The sequence below is a fragment of the Scatophagus argus genome, chromosome 17 (assembly GCF_020382885.2).
Source record: "Scatophagus argus isolate fScaArg1 chromosome 17, fScaArg1.pri, whole genome shotgun sequence".
Taxonomy (NCBI): Eukaryota; Metazoa; Chordata; class Actinopteri; family Scatophagidae; genus Scatophagus; species Scatophagus argus.
Genome location: NC_058509.1, coordinates 10,133,578 through 10,152,082, shown reverse-complemented (window position 1 = coordinate 10,152,082; position 18,505 = coordinate 10,133,578). Strand labels below are relative to the sequence as shown.

Sequence of the window (18,505 nt, the reverse complement as noted above, 5' to 3'; positions counted from 1 at the left end):
TGTATCGATTCTTCTTTGTGAAAAATCATCATATATTCATAGAATTCATTTGATTATATAGTCAGAAAAAATATAAGAAAACATCATTGGTGCAACAGAGTGTAGTATTTGTGACAAAACATATAGGTCTACATATTGCAAGTGCTTTGTGTGTTGTGTTAGCAATAAAGAATCAACATGTACGGACTGAAAGTGTGACACTGACAATTGTCTGTGTGTGTCATATGAACATTCAGTTCAAACATGGCTCGGTAGCCTATGTGTGAGTTTACAGAACAAAAAAAATCCTCCAGAAACTGTCTCAAATGACTTCCCGCTACCCAGTAGAGTGAGAGTGTACAGTTCGTAGGAATTAGCTGACGTTTTGGGAAATCTGTTGACACCACACTCATGCCTGTGTGTTACATATAAAGCTATTAGCTTTAGCTCAAAGATTGGAAACAGGAGGGGAAACAGTCAGCCTGGCTCGGTCCGACCGGCGCCTCTGAAGCTCACTGATGAACACATTTCATCTCAGTTGTTTAATCTGTACAAAAACCAAGTAAAAAAACAACATGTTTCTTGGGCTAAGCTAAGCTAATTAGCCGGTGGCGTTAGCTTCACACTGTACAGACATGAGAGTGGTGTCAGTCTCCTCTCAGTTTACTCTCAGCAAGAAAAATAGACAAGAAAAATTCAGCTTACAGGTGCTGTTAGGCCAATTTTTTGTTACAAGCCATTTACTCGTTTCTAATCTTTATGCTAGGCTAAGCTAACATCTACATCTCGTAACTTATATTTCAAGCCAAAATTTTTTAATTTTAAGTTTGAGCACTTTTCAAAGAGCAGGGAGTCAGTTGTGACTTCATCTAAAATAAAATGAAAGATCCTGCAATAGGGCATTTTTCCTTCTGAAGAAACGGGTACCCTGATGACCTACGGTTTGGAGATATTTCTGACAGCAGAATCTGATTAGATTCTAATTTTTGACTCTCTCCTAAACCAGATCTTCCTATTGCAACTGCAGGAGTCTCTCTTTGCCTTGAGGTTTCAAATGTAAAAAAGCTACATGGCTTGTATAAAACCGATCCATATGTTACTCTACTTCTTCCTCCCCAGCCTCCCCCTGGTTTGAACCTCCTGAACCTCACGGCAAAAGGGAAGCTACCAATTTCGTGGACGGCAGCGATTCTTATCGGCTGAGGTCACAGATGGAGCCTGAGCACATGTGTTGTTTCTCATCGCCCTCATCAATTATTCAATGACTTGGACACACACGTCCACGTAAACAGCTCCCTGTGCACAAAACATCTTATGTGAGCCTGATTCACCGATGCCTTCGTTGCTCTTCAACCTGCTGCTCAAATGGCTCATAAGAGCAGACAGACAAGTGCACAGCATGTGTCCACGGCGCGGATAAACACGGCAGTCACTGAATCATGTGAAATGTCAGTGAGCTTGAACATCCCCTCCACATATAAATTAAGGCACACATGAATATTCTCTAATGTGTGTCTGACATGTTTTTACAGGGAAAAAAAACGTATAATTACCACATTAAAATCTGTAAAATGGCACTTATTCCTTCTCCTTCTTTAAAAAAATCCAGATTATGTGAATATTTTTCATTTCACAGTTTTAATTGCTGTACACAAAATGTCTCCCGCTTCACTGTAAAGCCCACTCTCAGTGTACGTATGTGAGTTTCCACATCGCACTTGTGTACACTAAACACTGGACCAGGACTGGCTTCAAAACTATTTGTGATGTCACAAATCTTGCTCATGAGCTCCACCTCTTCAGATTTTCATAGAGCACAGAGAAAATTTATCATTCTACACCGTGAAGCTCAAACATTCAACAACTGGAGCGAGAAGTAAAACACATTTTTGACTGGAGGGGGGTTTTAAACCAGGTACAATGTGACCTTATGTTTAGCATCATAAACACATGAGCTCCTTACATTTCATGTTGGTCATCTGATGGAGGGCATGATAATGAAGCACACAGGCTCTGGTTGGGATAAAAAGCAGCAGGGGGAGGTTTATTATATTATATCAATGGACTAGTTGATAATGCATGAGGTATGACAGCTTGCACATTCAAACATGTGCACTTATGGCCTCAGAAATGGCTTGATCAGGGAGTAGAGGTGCACACACACACACACACACACACACATAGAGACACAATAAGCTTTTGTGCTCACACTTTCCTTACAGAAACACACAGATAAACAGGAGGAGGTATAAATGCTACATTGAGCAGATGGGACATACCTCAGGCGGTCATCTGAAATACACACTCCATCCTCTCACGCTGCACACACACACACACACACACACACTTTAAGATGCTATCAACTCCTTGGTGGAGCTGTGCGTTTGGACCAGCGGCCCGGTGAGACGCAAGCAGCTTCCACCAGCGAGCTCTTCACATCATCACAGGAAGAGACCTGAAGCCACGGGGACATATGTTGAGCAGGATGGGCACATGTTGGCCCTGCGACATGATCTAACACACTGTTGGCTTTCACACTTCTTTCACTCATAACATTCCTGTGTGAGTGTGTGTGTGGAGGGATTGCTCTGCGGTTGTGTAATATCAGCTTATGCATGAGCGCAGTGAAAGAAAACCTGCCCAAAAGGTATTTATGAAAAATAAATCACAGGCAACAAAATGTTTGCAGCTAAGATATCTAGTTGCATATTCAAATGCTTTAAATGATGCAGACTAATAGGAATGTCGCAATTGCTTGAAACGTGGATTGGAAAAGGGTTAGCCTCGCCAATTGCTGTAAACATGAAGCACACACTATTGCCAGCCTTCCTGGTGCAGAATGATTGTTGTCTCATTCATCCCGCAGCCATGAAACACCAGGCTGATGAAAACACACTGCTACTCCTGACGACCCAGAGGAAGTACACCTGTGGGACTCATCCTGTAGTTTTCAAACAGCTCCCAGACTTCTTTTCTCCACATAAATATAAAACAAGTAGAGCTGTAAGGAGAATCTTGGGGGTGGGGGGGCAAGTACTCCTATTTGAGCTTACAGCGTTTAAGATATCAGAGCACTCTGGTTTTGTAAATAATTCCCCAGCCTTTGGAAAAAATGAAACTTTTCCCTCTGGTGCTGTTGTTTCAGAATCATAAAGTTCAGATAAATAGTAGTGACTGGACAAGACAAATTTATGGAAATCACTAAAAGGATTCCGATTTGCACAGTACACAGTATGTGGCTGGAGCTAACACCCAGTTAGCTTAGCGCTGCTTAGACTGGAAAGATGGTGGACGGGCTAACTGGCTCAGTCAAAAGCTGATAAGATCCGCCTACTAGTACCTCTAAAGCTTACTAAATGACACGATAAATCTTTTTTGCTCAATCCTTTTATTTAGGCGTAAAACCACATTTTACGTGCTGCAGTATTTCTTGGCCAGCACCACAAACTTCTAGGAGTCTCAGTTAGCTGCATAGCTATTTAAACAACCTAATGTATCCATTCATGAATTTAAAGCCGCTGGTAGGTGGATTTTGTCAGCTTTTGACAGAGCCTGGCTGGATGTTTCTCCCAGTTTTTATGCTAAGGTAAGCTAGCCAATTCGTACTTTCCGCCAAATGTCCAACGATTCATTTAAAATGTTTCCGTACTTTATAGTGAACCAAAAGCTGAACTGACGGAGTTTTGTGAAATAGCATCCTGAGCTTGGCTTCACCTCAGCACAGAAACACTATCCCCAAAACCATCTTCCATGTTTCTGTTAGACAAGGTAGTATCAACATGCCACCCTAATGCCCTGTCCATGGCATGAACACATCTGGAGAAGGACGATAGTATGATATCAAATTTTAACATTAAGAGGCTTCAAAAGGATATAAAACATACTGTGGCGGCCATGTCGGGGTGGAGAGCAGCCGCTGTCATCTGAAGTCTTTGTATACACAAACACAGGAGTGCTGTATGATTTCAGGCATAGTTTTTTAAAATAATCACAGCCTTTCGTATCATATTAAGGTTGTATACTACAGGCTTCCACACAGACCTAGGTGCTTTTCATAATGCTTGACAAGTACCATGTGATTTTGGCCTCATCTGATTACACACAGATGAAAAATATCACCAAAAATATCAATCGAGCAAAGAGAGGGTCTGGGATGCAGCAGGGAAGAAGAAGAAGAAGAAGGAGAAGAACTGGGACTTGACACTTAAGACTTCCTCTCAACTCCAGCTGGCAATTTTCCCATCGCTGCAACATTGTGAGCTGCAGGCTTTGACACACAGCCCAGTGATCTGTCTTCCACAAGCATCCCACTAAACTCTCCCAGGACCAGCGAACTGTTAATACACTCACAACAAGGATGGCGAGAGCTTTACTCAGACTGTGGCAGATTGGTCTGAGCCGGCAGGGAATCACAGCTACTTTGGACTCTCTTGTATTAATTTGAAAACATGACACATGGATTTCTTTTTCTATTCCAATCTTGAATTTTGGAAACCACAATATAGTGTGTAGCTCGCAATAAAATAAACGGATGCAACCGCTGGCTGCTCTCAAACCCTGTCACGGACGTCAAAGCACAAACCGAGCACATTTATATAAAGTCACATAAGTTTCTTCTTTGCATGCACATGCAGTATTAAAAATACAGTTAGACCAGAGCATTTAGTATATATATACTGTTTGAAAAAAGTGTGTAAAAATCCAGTGCGACAGTCATTGAGTTCTTGAGGTCTACATGATTGTAATTAGATAAAACAGCCAATGAGATGATCCAGTTTGAAGAGAGGGCGGGTCAGCACGCTCTCTGTTGCATATCCAAGTTAAAACTGAAGGAGCTGAGGCAGAAATAGGCTACCCTTTAGTGTTTATTAATATTCAGAATGAATATTAATGAAACCCAATAATAGAAGTCAGGCTTGTGAGAGTGTCTTTCTATCTGCCTGTAATTATTCACCCACCTTCACACAAAGCACGTGAAGCCTTTTCGGGTTCTTGTGGAAATCATTTAGCGGCTCCACGCTAAAAATGGATCATCTCACCCGACTGTTTCACGTGCTGTTGGCTGAGAGAGGCTTCCTTGAATTCCCAAACATTTATAGATTGCACCACAACAACGATTCGTCACACCGATATACATTTATCTACAAGCCCTTGTACAAAAGGGAGCGAGGAGTCATGTTTGGGAAAACAAAGAGACAGAAAGAGACAAATAAACACAATGAAATATAGAATCATCATCATCGTCAAAAAAAAAAGAAAAAAGTTTACAAGTTACAACACGGAGTAAAAAAAAAAAAAGTCACTCTTGGACTTTGCAACATCTTCCTAGAACCAAGAAGGGGCCAAAAGAGCCTCTGAATGCAACTCACGGGACATTTCTTTGTATCACAAATCTTTGAATTACAGGTACAGAAAGCAGAACTCAGACTAGCCAGCACCAGAGACATTCCATCACCGTCGCTGTGGCCCTGCATATCACAGCAACACACCTCCACACAGAGTTTCTAGAAATAACGTGGCGACTGCTGAGGTCCACTCTAGAAACTCTGCACTCATCAAGGCACATTCAGGACTCCTATATTCCCCTAAAGATAAACATAACGGGTCTGAGGCAGCTCCTGGAAACACACACAAAAGATTTCTTTTTAATCATTAATGGCCAAACCCAAAAACGGCCCCAGAGTGTTTGCAGAAGCCATTTCATCCACTTCTCGACCCTCCTCCTCCTTCACATTCCTGAACAAATGAATGAATGAATGAATGACTGAAGGATGGAGGGTCCCCTCCTCTTTTTACTGACCACAATGCCACCCTGCCCCGACACACGGCTACTATATGAGGGGTCACGCAAGGCAACGCAATGACTGCTCAGGTGTATGCAGCTGCACACACACGGTCAGTTTCTGTGCTTTTAAAGCACAGTTTCAAAATAGGTGTAAATGCATTTCCAGTCGTTTTCACATGACTCCACAGTGAGCCACCTGCTGTCATTCTATTGTTGAGTAGTATTACTGCAGAACAGAGGAGGCTCTGTGTGAAGGAGCTGCAGGCCAGCGAGGCAGATAATGACCCTGAGGGCATCTGCTCACATGTTTTATCGCCTGCTAGAAGTGCTGAGGGCCTCCTGACTAAAGGCAAACCACGCTGACTTCAGAGCGGTTTGGGCTGAGAGTGCAAACCAAAATGGAAATAAGTAGGAACTCTGAGAGTTTTAAAGTCAGGGATATCACATAAATATACTGATACACACTGATACTGTAGCTTAGATACACTATACTGCAGCTTATTTTGTACATACTGTAGCACATATTGAGCTATACTTGGATGATATAAGGTATAATAAGTGTCAGCTTCTTGTCACAAACAAGTCTTGTCCTGTATGAAATATTGATCTCAGTCGGGATCAGATACATAAACCAGGAATGCTAATAAAACTGTCAACTGCTGTTAAAGCCATCACTGCTCAGTAACTAAGCTGGACAACCCTGCATGGACATAACGTGTATGTGTGTCTGTGTGTGCGCGTGCGTGCGCATGTGAAGACATTTAGGGTCCCTCATAATTCACAAGAGTTGAGTTTTATACCATCCGTAAGCAGAATAATGCTATCTCGTTTTATTCAGCTTATAAATCATGGTTGAACACTCAACCCTTTAATAGGCGGCAGCGGAGGGGGTAAACACGCCGGAGAACAAAAGCCAGAACAGCCGCTGCCGCTCCGTTTGAAGAGAAAGGGTCCTCATAAGTATTCAAATCACTCTCAGCAGAGCTACAAGACGGCCTATTGTGGCTCTTTGATACCAGTTTTAATTCTGCTGTGCGAACACATGTTTATGATGGCAGCCCGTTCCTGAGCTCGTGTTTAGCAGCCGCCCCCCCTCCAGGTTCAGGACTGAGAGCTCACTTCTGTTCCAATATGAATAAGTTAAATGATCAGGAGGACGATGCCATATGGCATGTTTGGCATCATTTGGGAATAAAAATTGAGTCTTGATCACTCTGTGTCTGCCAGTTTTGCCCCCAAGTAAGTAAATTATCCAATATCCCAAACTTCTCTGCAACATGTTCATCTGCTGGGTATGAATTTAAAGTATTAGACAGCAAAGACTCGATGATATCAGTTGATCATTTGTTTCATTTTTGCAAAGAAAATGTACATCACGGGAAAATTAAGAACAAGTCAACAAAACAGCCCATTCACTCACTCGCCCTGGAGCTTTTAACCATATCACATGGCTCAGTTGTTATGAGATGAAAGAAAAGTTTGAACACCTATAGCTGCATGACAACAGGTACATGACAACTCAATCTGGTGATGAAGACTGCGTGATGGAGTCAAAAGCTCCAGAACCAGTGGCTTTGAGTTGAAGCTGTTGCCTCTAAGGTCATTGATGAAGCATCAGCTTAGTCTGAGTGCTGGATATTTTTGCCACTTTGGAATACACTGAATATAATTTTCCCATATGTAGCAGTATACAAAATGCTTACAAAATGCACTTATTTCTTAATCTATGACGTTCATCCGGTTTGTGCTGACCTACGCATCTGAACCCAACAAATGAGGAGACAGAAATGAACTCAACCATCAAAACTGATGAGGAAGCAGGAGAGCGAACAGAGGTTCCGGGGTGACCCATTCACTAACTCGTGTCTGGACACTTGGTATACTTGAGGCAGGGTGTTTTTATTTTCATGTTCTACAGCATAACACGTTGTACAAAATGGAGTCAATATGATCAGAAGACACATGGGAGAAACAGCACTGCATGGGAGCATAGCACCTCCATGTCTCCCCCGCCACAGCACCAGAATGTACAGTATGCAGAGACAGACCTGGGCTGAGTGTCTTTGAAAGCCCCTTAAAGTGAAGGCCATCTTTGTGCCACTGGCAGTGAATGGGACCAAGGTGTTCTCAGGCCAGGATGCAGCCCACAAACAAATCCCGAGTTCCGCACTGACCGACAAGGAGATGGCAGCAAATATCTTTTGAGGTCATTTGGATTCACCCTGAACAAGGGTGCGACATTAGCTTATTTTGGACAAATTTTATTACAAGCCATTTGATCGACTCAATGCTGATCTAGGATCAGCAATCAAGAGAGAACTTCTTTTAAAATTAGCTGCCTGGAGATGCTGCCATTTACAGAATCAAAACAGGGACTTGTTCCTAGACAGAATCCTGAAAGAATCCGATTGGCTGCCAGATATTTCCACGCACCAGTGGAGGAGACGGTCCGAACAAAGACACGAAGCACCACAATGATGGGGAATGGGAAGTGCATGAAAAAAACAAAAAAAACACATCAGCCACTGAGGTCTGGAGCAACAAAAACATCCTTGAACCCCCAAAGCATGTTTGTCAGGTGACTCGCCATGGACTCGACCGGCACACACCCTGACACCTAAACGCCACAGGCCATTTGATAAAGGTGTGTAACTCCTCAGGAGGAGCGAGAGAAATACTTGGGAGGGAGGGATACTTTGCCAGGGGCTCCTTCACGTTCACAAACAGAAGCGTGCAAATGCGCACACGGCTGCAAACACACCGAGATGTCAATCAAACTAATTGAAAGTGGGCTCGTGTGACTCCGGCAGGGGAGAATTGGAAATAAGATAAAGGTTTTAATCAGCCGCGGTTTTCGACTGCTTAGCAGCGCCAGCAGCGGGGAGCGTGATGTGAAGGAGCTCCAGGCGGGAGCGTGTGGGTCACACTGACTGAAAAGAGCATAACAAGCTTGGCTTGCAGTGAGGATTACTCCTGGGCTCCCTCCTATAGTTACAATAACCACACAAAAAAAAAACCTTCAGCAGAACATGAAAACAAAATTCATAAACAGAATATATATATTCATATATATATATATATATATGAAAAAAGCAGCCAAATTAATGTTTTGTTTGCTTTGAATCTAAAATTCCAACGTGTTTTTTTTCTTTATGTATATATAGATTTATCTTTTCTTAAACAATAATACGTTCACATAATACAATGGCAAATCAGTTTTGAGATAATCTAAATATTTCTTACTGAAACATCAATGTAAAGACATGGAAGAAGCACAATGATTCTTTTTAAAAAGTGACTTTAAGGCTATCCATATATTCAAAACAATAGTAGCCCGACACGGTGAACAGGAACATCACTTCCTCACACGACGTCACACTCGAACCTTGTTCATAACGTGGCAGATGTGATGACCGAGCTAACTGGTCATAGACGTGAAGCTTAAAGAAAATACAAGAACTACATATACATACATGAAGAGACACACAAAAAAATGACAAAATAGAAACAGTTGAGCAAACATGACAGAGCTACGATTTTCAGGTGCGGAAGTACTGTGTATTAAATGGAGGGAGCATGTGAGCGTATTAGCTGGTGTTGGTTCTGAATAATTCTGTTGTTGAACAAACCTGCGCGTGTGTATGTGTGTGTGTGTGTGTGTATATATCTGACAGAAATGCCAATAAAGGTTTCAGCGCGCATTCGGCAACATTTCATATAACGCAGATAATAAATGCAGAAACAGAATCACAATATTCCTGTTGGTGGAAACATTTGTCTCAGCTTGAACACAGGACATTTCTATCAATCTGAGTACATGAACAAAGCTGAACGCAGCCCCAGTTGGTCCATTTATCAGTACAAAGTGAACATCCGTACACTATTTGGCCTTATAATTTAGTTTCCTGCCTTTGACTCAACAAGGAGGCTGGAATTCAAATAAACACATTCAAATGACAAATCAGATAACTGCATGAGTTCAACCAATGCCACTCTTTACGTTGTGACGAGTTCACGTGTCGATCCCGACGACTCTCACGGGAGCTTGAGCCGAAGCTTTGCTTGCACGTTGCCGAGTGAATGAAGCGTGCATTGCACATTAAACAACGAAGGGAGTGATCTAATCAAGTGCTTATATCTTATTCCACACTTTTTCAAAACTCTTGGAGCACATAATGGTTTGACAAAGGGGAAGTAGCCACGTCTGGGTGGTCAAGTATTTGTGTTTGTGGAACACAGGAACATTTTCAACTCTGCAGAAGTAGCAACAAATGTACCAAGTGCTCCGTTACACACACATACAGTGCAAGTGCCTCACTTTTGGTTTTCAGCCCTCCCCCTTTGGTTAACAGATCATTAAGATGCGCCTCTGTGGCAAACGTAAACATAAAGATATTTTGTTCCCTTTGGGAAGGTGTAAAAGTCGAGGAGGAGGGCAATCTCGTCTCTCTGTATGTGATTAAAAATGTTTAGACTTTTTATGGCCTCACACACTGCTGACTTCATGCTTCCAGTGCTGTCGGGAAGGTCTTTAAACACACTTGCTTTAGCAGGTTGTAGGTAAACAGTCTTGGTTTCACCCAAAATGGGGCAGGGGGACTAGAACCACATCAACAACAGTAAACATGGCACCTTAACAAAAACCAAAAACAGAAAAAATAAGATAAAGTAGTTTTTGGTTGCAAAGTTGTCATGTGTGATGAAAAAGAGAAACAATTGAGTTAGTGCTGTATACAGTATAACCCCAAGTTTTTAGCTGCTGGTTTTTGCTTTCTTTAGAATCACATCCCTGATAAAACAAAGAAAATGAATCAAAGTGACATAGAAAACAGTTCCTGTCTTCTGCTTTGATTGTGTGTTTGTTTGTTTGAGTGTGTGTGTGTGTGTATGTGTGTGTGTGTTAATGCTGTTTTTATGTGGCAAATCACTGGCATGGTCCATCTGCTTTCCCTGACTGTAAATTTTATCTTTTTTTTTTTGCATTGATCATTCACCTTGTGTGTCTCCTTTCCTTCCTTTCTTTCTGCATGTCAACCTGCCCTTCCCGGCTCTGCCGTACATTCCCTCGGGGCTGTCAGGAGTGAAGAGCAGGTGAGATACAGGAAGAGGCTGTGAAGTCGGTGATAAAAGATCACCTCCAAAGAGTCCAGAAATAAAACAAGAGATGAACAAGGAAGAACAAAAAACTGCGAGCCTTGCCTCCATGCTTTTTCATAATGTTCTTCAAAAACCGCAGCAAAGAGGCCCATTCTTCTTTTGGATAAAAATGTTTTTCTTTTAACAAAACACACACACAAAAAAAGCTTTTGGCCTTTGTTCTGGACCCCTTCTTTGACAAGACTTTCCATTTAAAAACCAGAGCTTTACAAAACATAGAAAGATGCAACACTGAACCCAACATAAAAAACAGGAGAAATCTTTTAGATCTATTTTTCTCTTTACACTGTTTAGCTGCACTGGGGTTTCCCAAAACTGGGAATGACAGGAATGGCGAGGCATTACTGGGAATCCTGGACGGCAATGTAAAAGGTGACTCCGCTGTCCTTAGGTTCCTTCCACACCTGAAGTGGTTCAGCGGAGCTGAGGGGGGAACGGAGCTGGAGCTTGACGGACAGTTGCGACTTTGAGCTGAAGAAAACCAAATGCATGCAAAATGATGCCACTCCCCCCCGTTCTCTGGCGAAAGGCAGCAGAGCCTGTTGGCGTGCTGCGCCGCGACGCTGGCGGGGAGACACTCAGTCGGTGAATCTCTGGCAGGCCTTTTTCCAGCGACAGGCGGTGCACCACATGTCGCGGTTCTCCATCCCATACACCTTACGGCACTTTTTCCCTTCACCACGCACCTTCCTACTGGAGAGGAGAGGTGGAGAATAACAGGCGGATGAACATTTTAGGAAATATCCTTATTTGCTTGCTGAGAGAAGATTGATACCTTTGGAGAGAACGATGCTAACGGTTTCCCTCTGTTTTCAGTCATTAAGTTAAGCTAACCCACTGCTGGCTGTAGCTTCACCACACATATATGAGTGCGGTAATCAAACATCTCATCCAATTAAAGTAAGCCGACAAGCATCTTTCTCCAAATGTCATTCACATTAACAGTCTTCAGTGTTTTTAAACAGCAGCTAAACCACCATGAGCAGACAACAATGACTTCAATACACATTAACTTTGGCCCATCTTGAGTCCAGCAATAATTATTCATGTCCTAATGAGGTAAATAGGAGACACCACATAAATCACACCATCTAAAGCAGCTTTTTTCTGTATTGACGTGGATTAGCCAAATCAAAGGCTGAACTGAGCCGACTGAACACAACTTCCTTTTAATTAGGAGACATTGAGCTGATTTGTCAATATTCCATTTTTCACATGATGTTATTTTCACTCACTTGAATTCAAGTTGAATATCCTATTACATGCATTTATTGTTAATATCTAATATTTGTTTGGCCTTTAACTAAAGCCGAGAAGTAAATGTCAGGTAAGACTCAGCGAGCAGTGAGGATCTGGTACCTGAGGGCGGTGGTGGCTCGGGGAGGGGATGAGAGGGCAGCGATGGTTTGGGAGCGCTGCTCACCGAAGCCCTGGCTTTTACTGGGAGACACCTGAGGGGGCAGACATATTTGTGATGTTAAGAACTTAAGTAGAGTCATGTCTGCCAGGTCTTTGCACGCACATTGACGTTTCCTCACCGTGTTCCCAGTGAAAGTGACGGGCGGTGACTGCCAGGAGATGCTAAAGCTGGAGCTGTTAGTAGGAGTGAAGCTGGTGGAGGCTGAGCCGGCCGAGTTACTGTTGCTGGATGGGATGGACACTGGAGCTGTGGCCTGAAGGCAGAGGTCAGAGGTCAACATGGTCGTATCTGCTATCCACACAGAACAATGTACATGTAGTATTTCTATGGCCTCCTCAAAGCTCATGTTGTAATTTTTCTTGTGGTTTTAATTGCTGATTGACTCACGTCAGGTTTTAAATTGTAGCATCTGGATTATCTTTCAGTGAAAATTGTTTTACAAATAATATGTGAGCTTTTTATTATAGGTGAGGCTGAGAAGGGAACCAAAAGCTCTGTGCAATAGTACCTAGAGTTGTGTGGATGTGTTTGGTTTCAAGAAAGGATGTTTGTCTCTCACATATTCCTCACATTTTAAAATATCTTCAATTACACATGTAGCTATGCACATGCAGTCGTTACATTTTTTTGCCAGTCAGATTTACAGATTAATATGCGTGAAAGTTGAGTTGAAAACGATAGATTGTGTTATTATTCCACTCTTAACTGCTTGTTCAAACCTGCTGCCGTGTGTCGATACACCACAACTGTTAGCACAGCTGCTGACGGGAGCGAGGGACCACAAGTGGCTGTGACATCATTAGTTTTTTTGTAAACACTGTGACATATAATCAGGATAATGAGGACCCTGATAGTAGTGTGTGTGTGTGTGTGTGCCAGAAAAGCTCTGCATTTTGTGTGCGTATGTGTGTGGTCTGATAAGTGTGGTGTGTATATTGATCCAGAGAGAGAGCATTGATCTTTTTATCTTCACGTCGAGTACAACAGTGTGTGCTGTACATTGATCTTAATCTCTGCCACTGTGTGTGTGTGTGTGTGTGTGTGTGTGTGTGTGTGATTACCTGGTAGGCATGGTCCGTGTGGATGAGGTAGAGTGCGCTGGGTGCAGAGCGGCTGAGCGGAGTGGTGCCCCCAGTGTGAGGCTCCTTGGTGTCAGAGGGCTGTGGAGGTCTGTGGGAGTCCGGCAGCTGGCTGAGAGAGGGGAGAGGGGAGGGTGGGGGAGGAGGAGAGAGGACGGACGGAGACACAGGGGAGAGGCTGCTCAGCCCGTCGGCCACAGAGTCCGTGTTGAGCTTGATCTCTGTATAGTAGAAGTCCTCCTCGCCGTCGCTGCAGTCCGAGTCACAGTTACGCCTGCATACGGGTGAAAACAAATAAAAGGAAAATAATGAGAACTTTCCCTATGGATGCTGGGTACTCCACATGTACATGCAAAACGTGTCATAGCAATCACACAAGACCCCCACTCTCCCTTCAACATTAATGTCATGCCTACAACCTACTAAACGCTGTCATCTGCAGTTAATCAGTGTGGAGCAGAGTGGCTGCAGTTTAAATGAATGTCAGTAAAAATGTGTGATATCATTGTCTTCCGCCACACTCATTTTCCTTTCACCTGTCACCTCCTGCTCGCATCTGGAGCAGGACGTGTTACCGCGGTGATAATCCATCAACCATTAATCTGCTGTTTTGACAATGAAGCTGGCTGGAAGGGTCAGAGAGGAAGTGACAAAGTAGCTTTCAGTGAACTCGAGCTAAGATATGCAGAGTGTGTGTGTGTGTGTGTGTGTTGGTGTCTTACCCCAGGTGGATGGTGCGGATGTGTCTCTGGATGCCAGCAGCGGTACTCAGCACCTTGCCACAGTTCTTCCACAGGCACTTGAACATCACCTTCATGGAGTTCTGTAACAAACACACACGGAGCAGCCGCAGTCACACATAAACGTTTTGTTGTTTGTGTGGGTGGTGTTCTCATGTAACCACTGAGAAGATGACAATAACAACAAAACAAATTTCTCTCCTCTGAGGATCTTTCCTTTCTGAATTTATCATCGTTGACATCACAGTGTGCAGATCAACTCCCTGTGCTGTTCTTTCATATTATATGTATTTATATATGAATCTCCCTCAGTCATTCACTACATCTCTATAGACCCTAAAGGGTTGATCAGCTCCGCAAAAGTAACAGCATCTTTTCAAGTTCTTCCACATTATCAGGCAAGTAATAGAATAACATAATGTAAATACACTGCGGCTGGTCAATGCAACTGAGGCTCTTTATCTAACCAACTCAAAAATTTTAAGGAGTCGGTTTTAGATTTTATTTCATTTTTTTTTTGAATGAGATCTATGGTTATTACAGTCCGTGTTATCCTTTCGCTCACATGCTAATGTCTAGTTGATGAAATAAAAACTATGGCAGATGTGAGTGTTTACTGACTTTTCAGGGAACTCCAGGAGCTCTATCCAAAACAAATACAGAAACTGCATTGTGGATCATTTATTTGAACAAACACCCACAACACAAAACAGACGTGTTGTACAGGCAAATGCAGTTGGTGAGGAACAGAGAGTTCACATGAAACATCACCGAGAAACTGGACAGTGAAATAACCTGAGGAGCACACTTCAGGCCCTTCAGATTGCAGTGATGATTTCTGGTACACCTCTATGTTGGTAATGCAATTTTTCTGGAATTTTTGATTTTCATTTTTAAAACACGGTATAAAATTGACCAACAAATGGACAAATGGAATGGTTGTTTTTCGTGCCATTTCGCCGACGCTGTCAAACTTAACCTGTCAAACCTCAGTAAAAAAAAGTGAACATTCATAATATACGGTGAACAAAGGAAGAAAACAACTTTATTCTACATACTCCTTCATCTTTGTTCAAATGTGCAAAATGGACACACGGCTTTTTGCTACTTCATTTCTATCCTTTCCCGTCTGTTTACCTCAGAGCTGAATGACATTGAATAACAGTAGGTTTTCCTCTGGTGGTAAGCTGGTGAGGTTCCTCTATCTTTTACCTGTCTACTGTAATTACACTGGTGGGCTCCTAGAGAGACTGTACATTGTTTTGCTTAGAGAGAAAAGCCCTGTGAGCTTTCTCCCAGCCCACCTGCTCCCCTGCTTGGGGCCATTATAAATGGTTTTACAGGCCTGTCTATCAAACTATTGTTGAGCAGGGCTGATTTGATTTTGACAACATGTTAGACTCTTATTTTTTTTTTAATTTTCCTCCTCCTTCAGAAACACACGCACACACAACAATCATCTGCTCCCCCCCCCCATCGCTGCATTGTTTTGTCCTTGGTTAACAAAAGGGCCGTTCTGTGCGTTAGTGTGTGTGTTATTCCCTTTAAAGGAAGCATTTCACAGTTAATTAAATGGTGAGCTCCAAACGGTATTGTCTTGCCACGAGAGAAGCGAGAGCACAAAAGGAGCATGTAGATAATTTCATGTGGAAACCTTGGCATTGCACATATGGCACATGTGTGTGTTTATCCGAGTCAGCTACATTGTCATCCAAGCTATTAGAGAACCTGTTTTTGTCTCCATCAACGCTCCATTCTCGCTTTGTTGTCCGTTTAATTCCTGTTAGTCCCTCTTTAATTCTTCATCTGTAACCTCTTCCCCACTTCTAAATGTCTAAATGTCTCTCTCATCCTCTCCATACCCTTCTTCTGTGGTAAGTCCTCAATAAATGTGATGTGCCGATGTGGAGCTCATGCAAGAGTCTTAATCGATTTTTAGAGGAGACTTGAAGCCGGTAGGATCTTTATGTTTGCTGTAGCCGTTATTAAAATCATTATTGCCATTGCAAATGTCTGGGGAGGATGCACACATACAGAGCGAAGGGAGAAAAACGGGGAGGAGGGGGGGTAGACAAAGAAGGGATGGATGGATGAGACCGACAACGGACAACAAACCGGCAAGCAGATAAGGAGATAGAGATATAGAGGAGAGAGCAGCAATATACATCTGAAAAGATAATGAGAGTGACACTGAGCCGTGGATGTGATGAGCTGTCAGCGGTGCGTAGAAATTACTGAAAAGATGAGTGACAAAGAAACTGTGCATGTGTGCATGTGTGCGTGTGTGTTTGTTGAGCTCCTAACAGCTAGGCAGCAAAGACAAAACTACAACTGGAGCAAAAGTCTGCGTGTCCTCTCCTGACGTATTTTCATCTCTGCCAATCAGTCAGTCACAGTCTGGTCTCATAACCTCAGTGGTTAACATCACAGTGTGTAGAAGAAGGGGAATCAAGCAGCTCGTGTACCATCTGACAACTTATCAAAGACAAGAGTCACGACCGTTTTTCTTGCTGAGAGATTCGCCTGTTATCAGAAGAGCTGCTGCCATTCTCTTTAAAACTCCTTTAATATGTGAGTCTGTGACAGAGCCACGCTGAAATAAAAGTCTTAGAGTACTGCTATGGCTGCCTATAAGGTCATGATCACAAAACAGCGTTTTTCCAGTTTCCTAGAATGTGAGAAGATTGAGTTGGTAAATGGCCAATTTAACTGGAACTCACAGCCAGAGAGAGAAAATGGCTTTTAAAAAAATGAATGAAGGTTTATTATTCTGAATGCTATTGAAGCCTCAAATTTGAAAAGGCATTTTTTTCCTCTCCACTTTGGCCTTTGTCCACGCTAAACCACCACTTGCGTTATATTTCTCACACCCCAGAACAAATCTTTTAAAAGAATACTTTATGTGAGCGGATACACGTCACCTTCCGGAAAAACAGAACTTTTGGATAAGCAAGACAACTTCCTGTTTCCTACAAGTTTCTGTTCACTCAGCAGTCTTGAATGCGAGTCTTCATGTTTGGTGAATAACCGGACAGACTTGCTATTTGTTATGTGTAGGCTGTTTAATTACACAATTTAAAAAAATCTGCTTAATTGATGTCTCAGTAGTGTAGTGCACAAATTACTAATAACATGGTTAAGACGGGGTCTTTTAAAACCTTAATGAAATCACTGTTCTGTGCTGAAACAGAAAACATGTAAATGAGCACAACTAAATCCGGAGTTCAGGTGTGAAAAGACAGCACAGTCACTGATGAGGAACAGCAGCTTCAACCACCGGCGTTTCAGTGGAGGAAACAGGCTGTGTCTGTGGCACTTTTCATCAGAAGGCCGTCATGAACAATTCTGATGTTTGCCAACCAACAATAATAATAAGAAGAAATTTAGCACTTTTCTTACTGTCTGGTGTTTTCAGTGAGGACAAAATCATTCATTCAAATGTAACACCTTGCGTGTGCTCATTTCTTTTATTACTAATTCACCAAGGTTTGTTTTCATCGTACAGCAGCAGAACAGGCAGTACTACAGACTACAGTATTCACCTTGCGCTTGCGAGGGATGGGCTCATCGAAGAGCAGACTGCTGCCATCTTGCTCATCCAGACTGGGGTCTTCGGGCCCTGCAGGACCAGGTCCCACACCACCCAGACTGGGCACACGGAAGGGCTTGAAGCTGTCAGCGGACAGTGGTGGAGAAGGTGTGGAGGGGTTAGATTGGTCACTGGGGGCAGACCAGCTCCAGTAGCCCCCGGAAGAGCTGTTGCTTGAAGGGGTAAAGGGGCCAGCTGAGCCGTTGTCCTTCCACGAACCACTCAGACCCTCTAAGAGGATGGAGAGGGGACAGATGCAGGGATGGTGGGAAGGGAAGAAAGGAGGAGGACATCAGGGAGAGGAAATGGAAGTGAACATGAGACGTAAAGCGTGAGAGTAACTCGAACAATAAATCCAACTGCTTCAGTCGTGTGTAGATGAAAAATAATCACATCAAAACAGGTTCCTCTGTCAATGACGGGACATCAAGACATTCAATTAAGTTCAGACGGCTCTATTTGCACTTCACACCAGCCCGACTTTTGACTGTGACACAAGAAAATAAAGGTTACTTTCTTGTTCTGTGATTCCACTGAGACTCTTCCAAGGTTTTTTTTAAGATCAAAGAAATGTTTCTTTTGAATGCAAGAGGCTTTTCACTTTGTGAAGGTTGAGGCTGGGGAAATCCTTGGAGTGTGTAAACGAGTGTGTATGAGAAAGTTTATGGGGTTTTATGTGAGTTGTTGAGAACAGACCTAGTTTGTTTGGTTTATTTTCTCTGCTCTCAGTCTTGTCTCTTCACTACATTTAACAGA

General features: G+C 42.8%; 1 protein-coding gene across 3 annotated transcripts in view; it reads right to left on the bottom strand.

The window, feature by feature from the left end:
- Positions 1-7,642: 7,642 nt before the first annotated feature.
- znf704 (zinc finger protein 704) overlaps positions 7,643-18,505 on the bottom strand; it is a 46,366-nt gene continuing 35,503 nt past the window's right edge. For 2 of the 3 annotated variants that reach the window (XM_046417702.1, XM_046417701.1), the window contains exons 4-9: positions 17,703-17,980; positions 14,143-14,243; positions 13,403-13,694; positions 12,460-12,594; positions 12,281-12,372; positions 7,643-11,614 (exon numbers count right to left, since the gene is read on the bottom strand). In XM_046417702.1, the coding sequence (XP_046273658.1) occupies positions 11,500-11,614; positions 12,281-12,372; positions 12,460-12,594; positions 13,403-13,694; positions 14,143-14,243; positions 17,703-17,980 (1,013 nt within the window). In that variant the 3' untranslated portion in view covers positions 7,643-11,499. The remainder of the gene's footprint in view (positions 11,615-12,280; positions 12,373-12,459; positions 12,595-13,402; positions 13,695-14,142; positions 14,244-17,702; positions 17,981-18,505) is intronic. The other variant, XM_046417703.1, reaches the window with a different exon arrangement.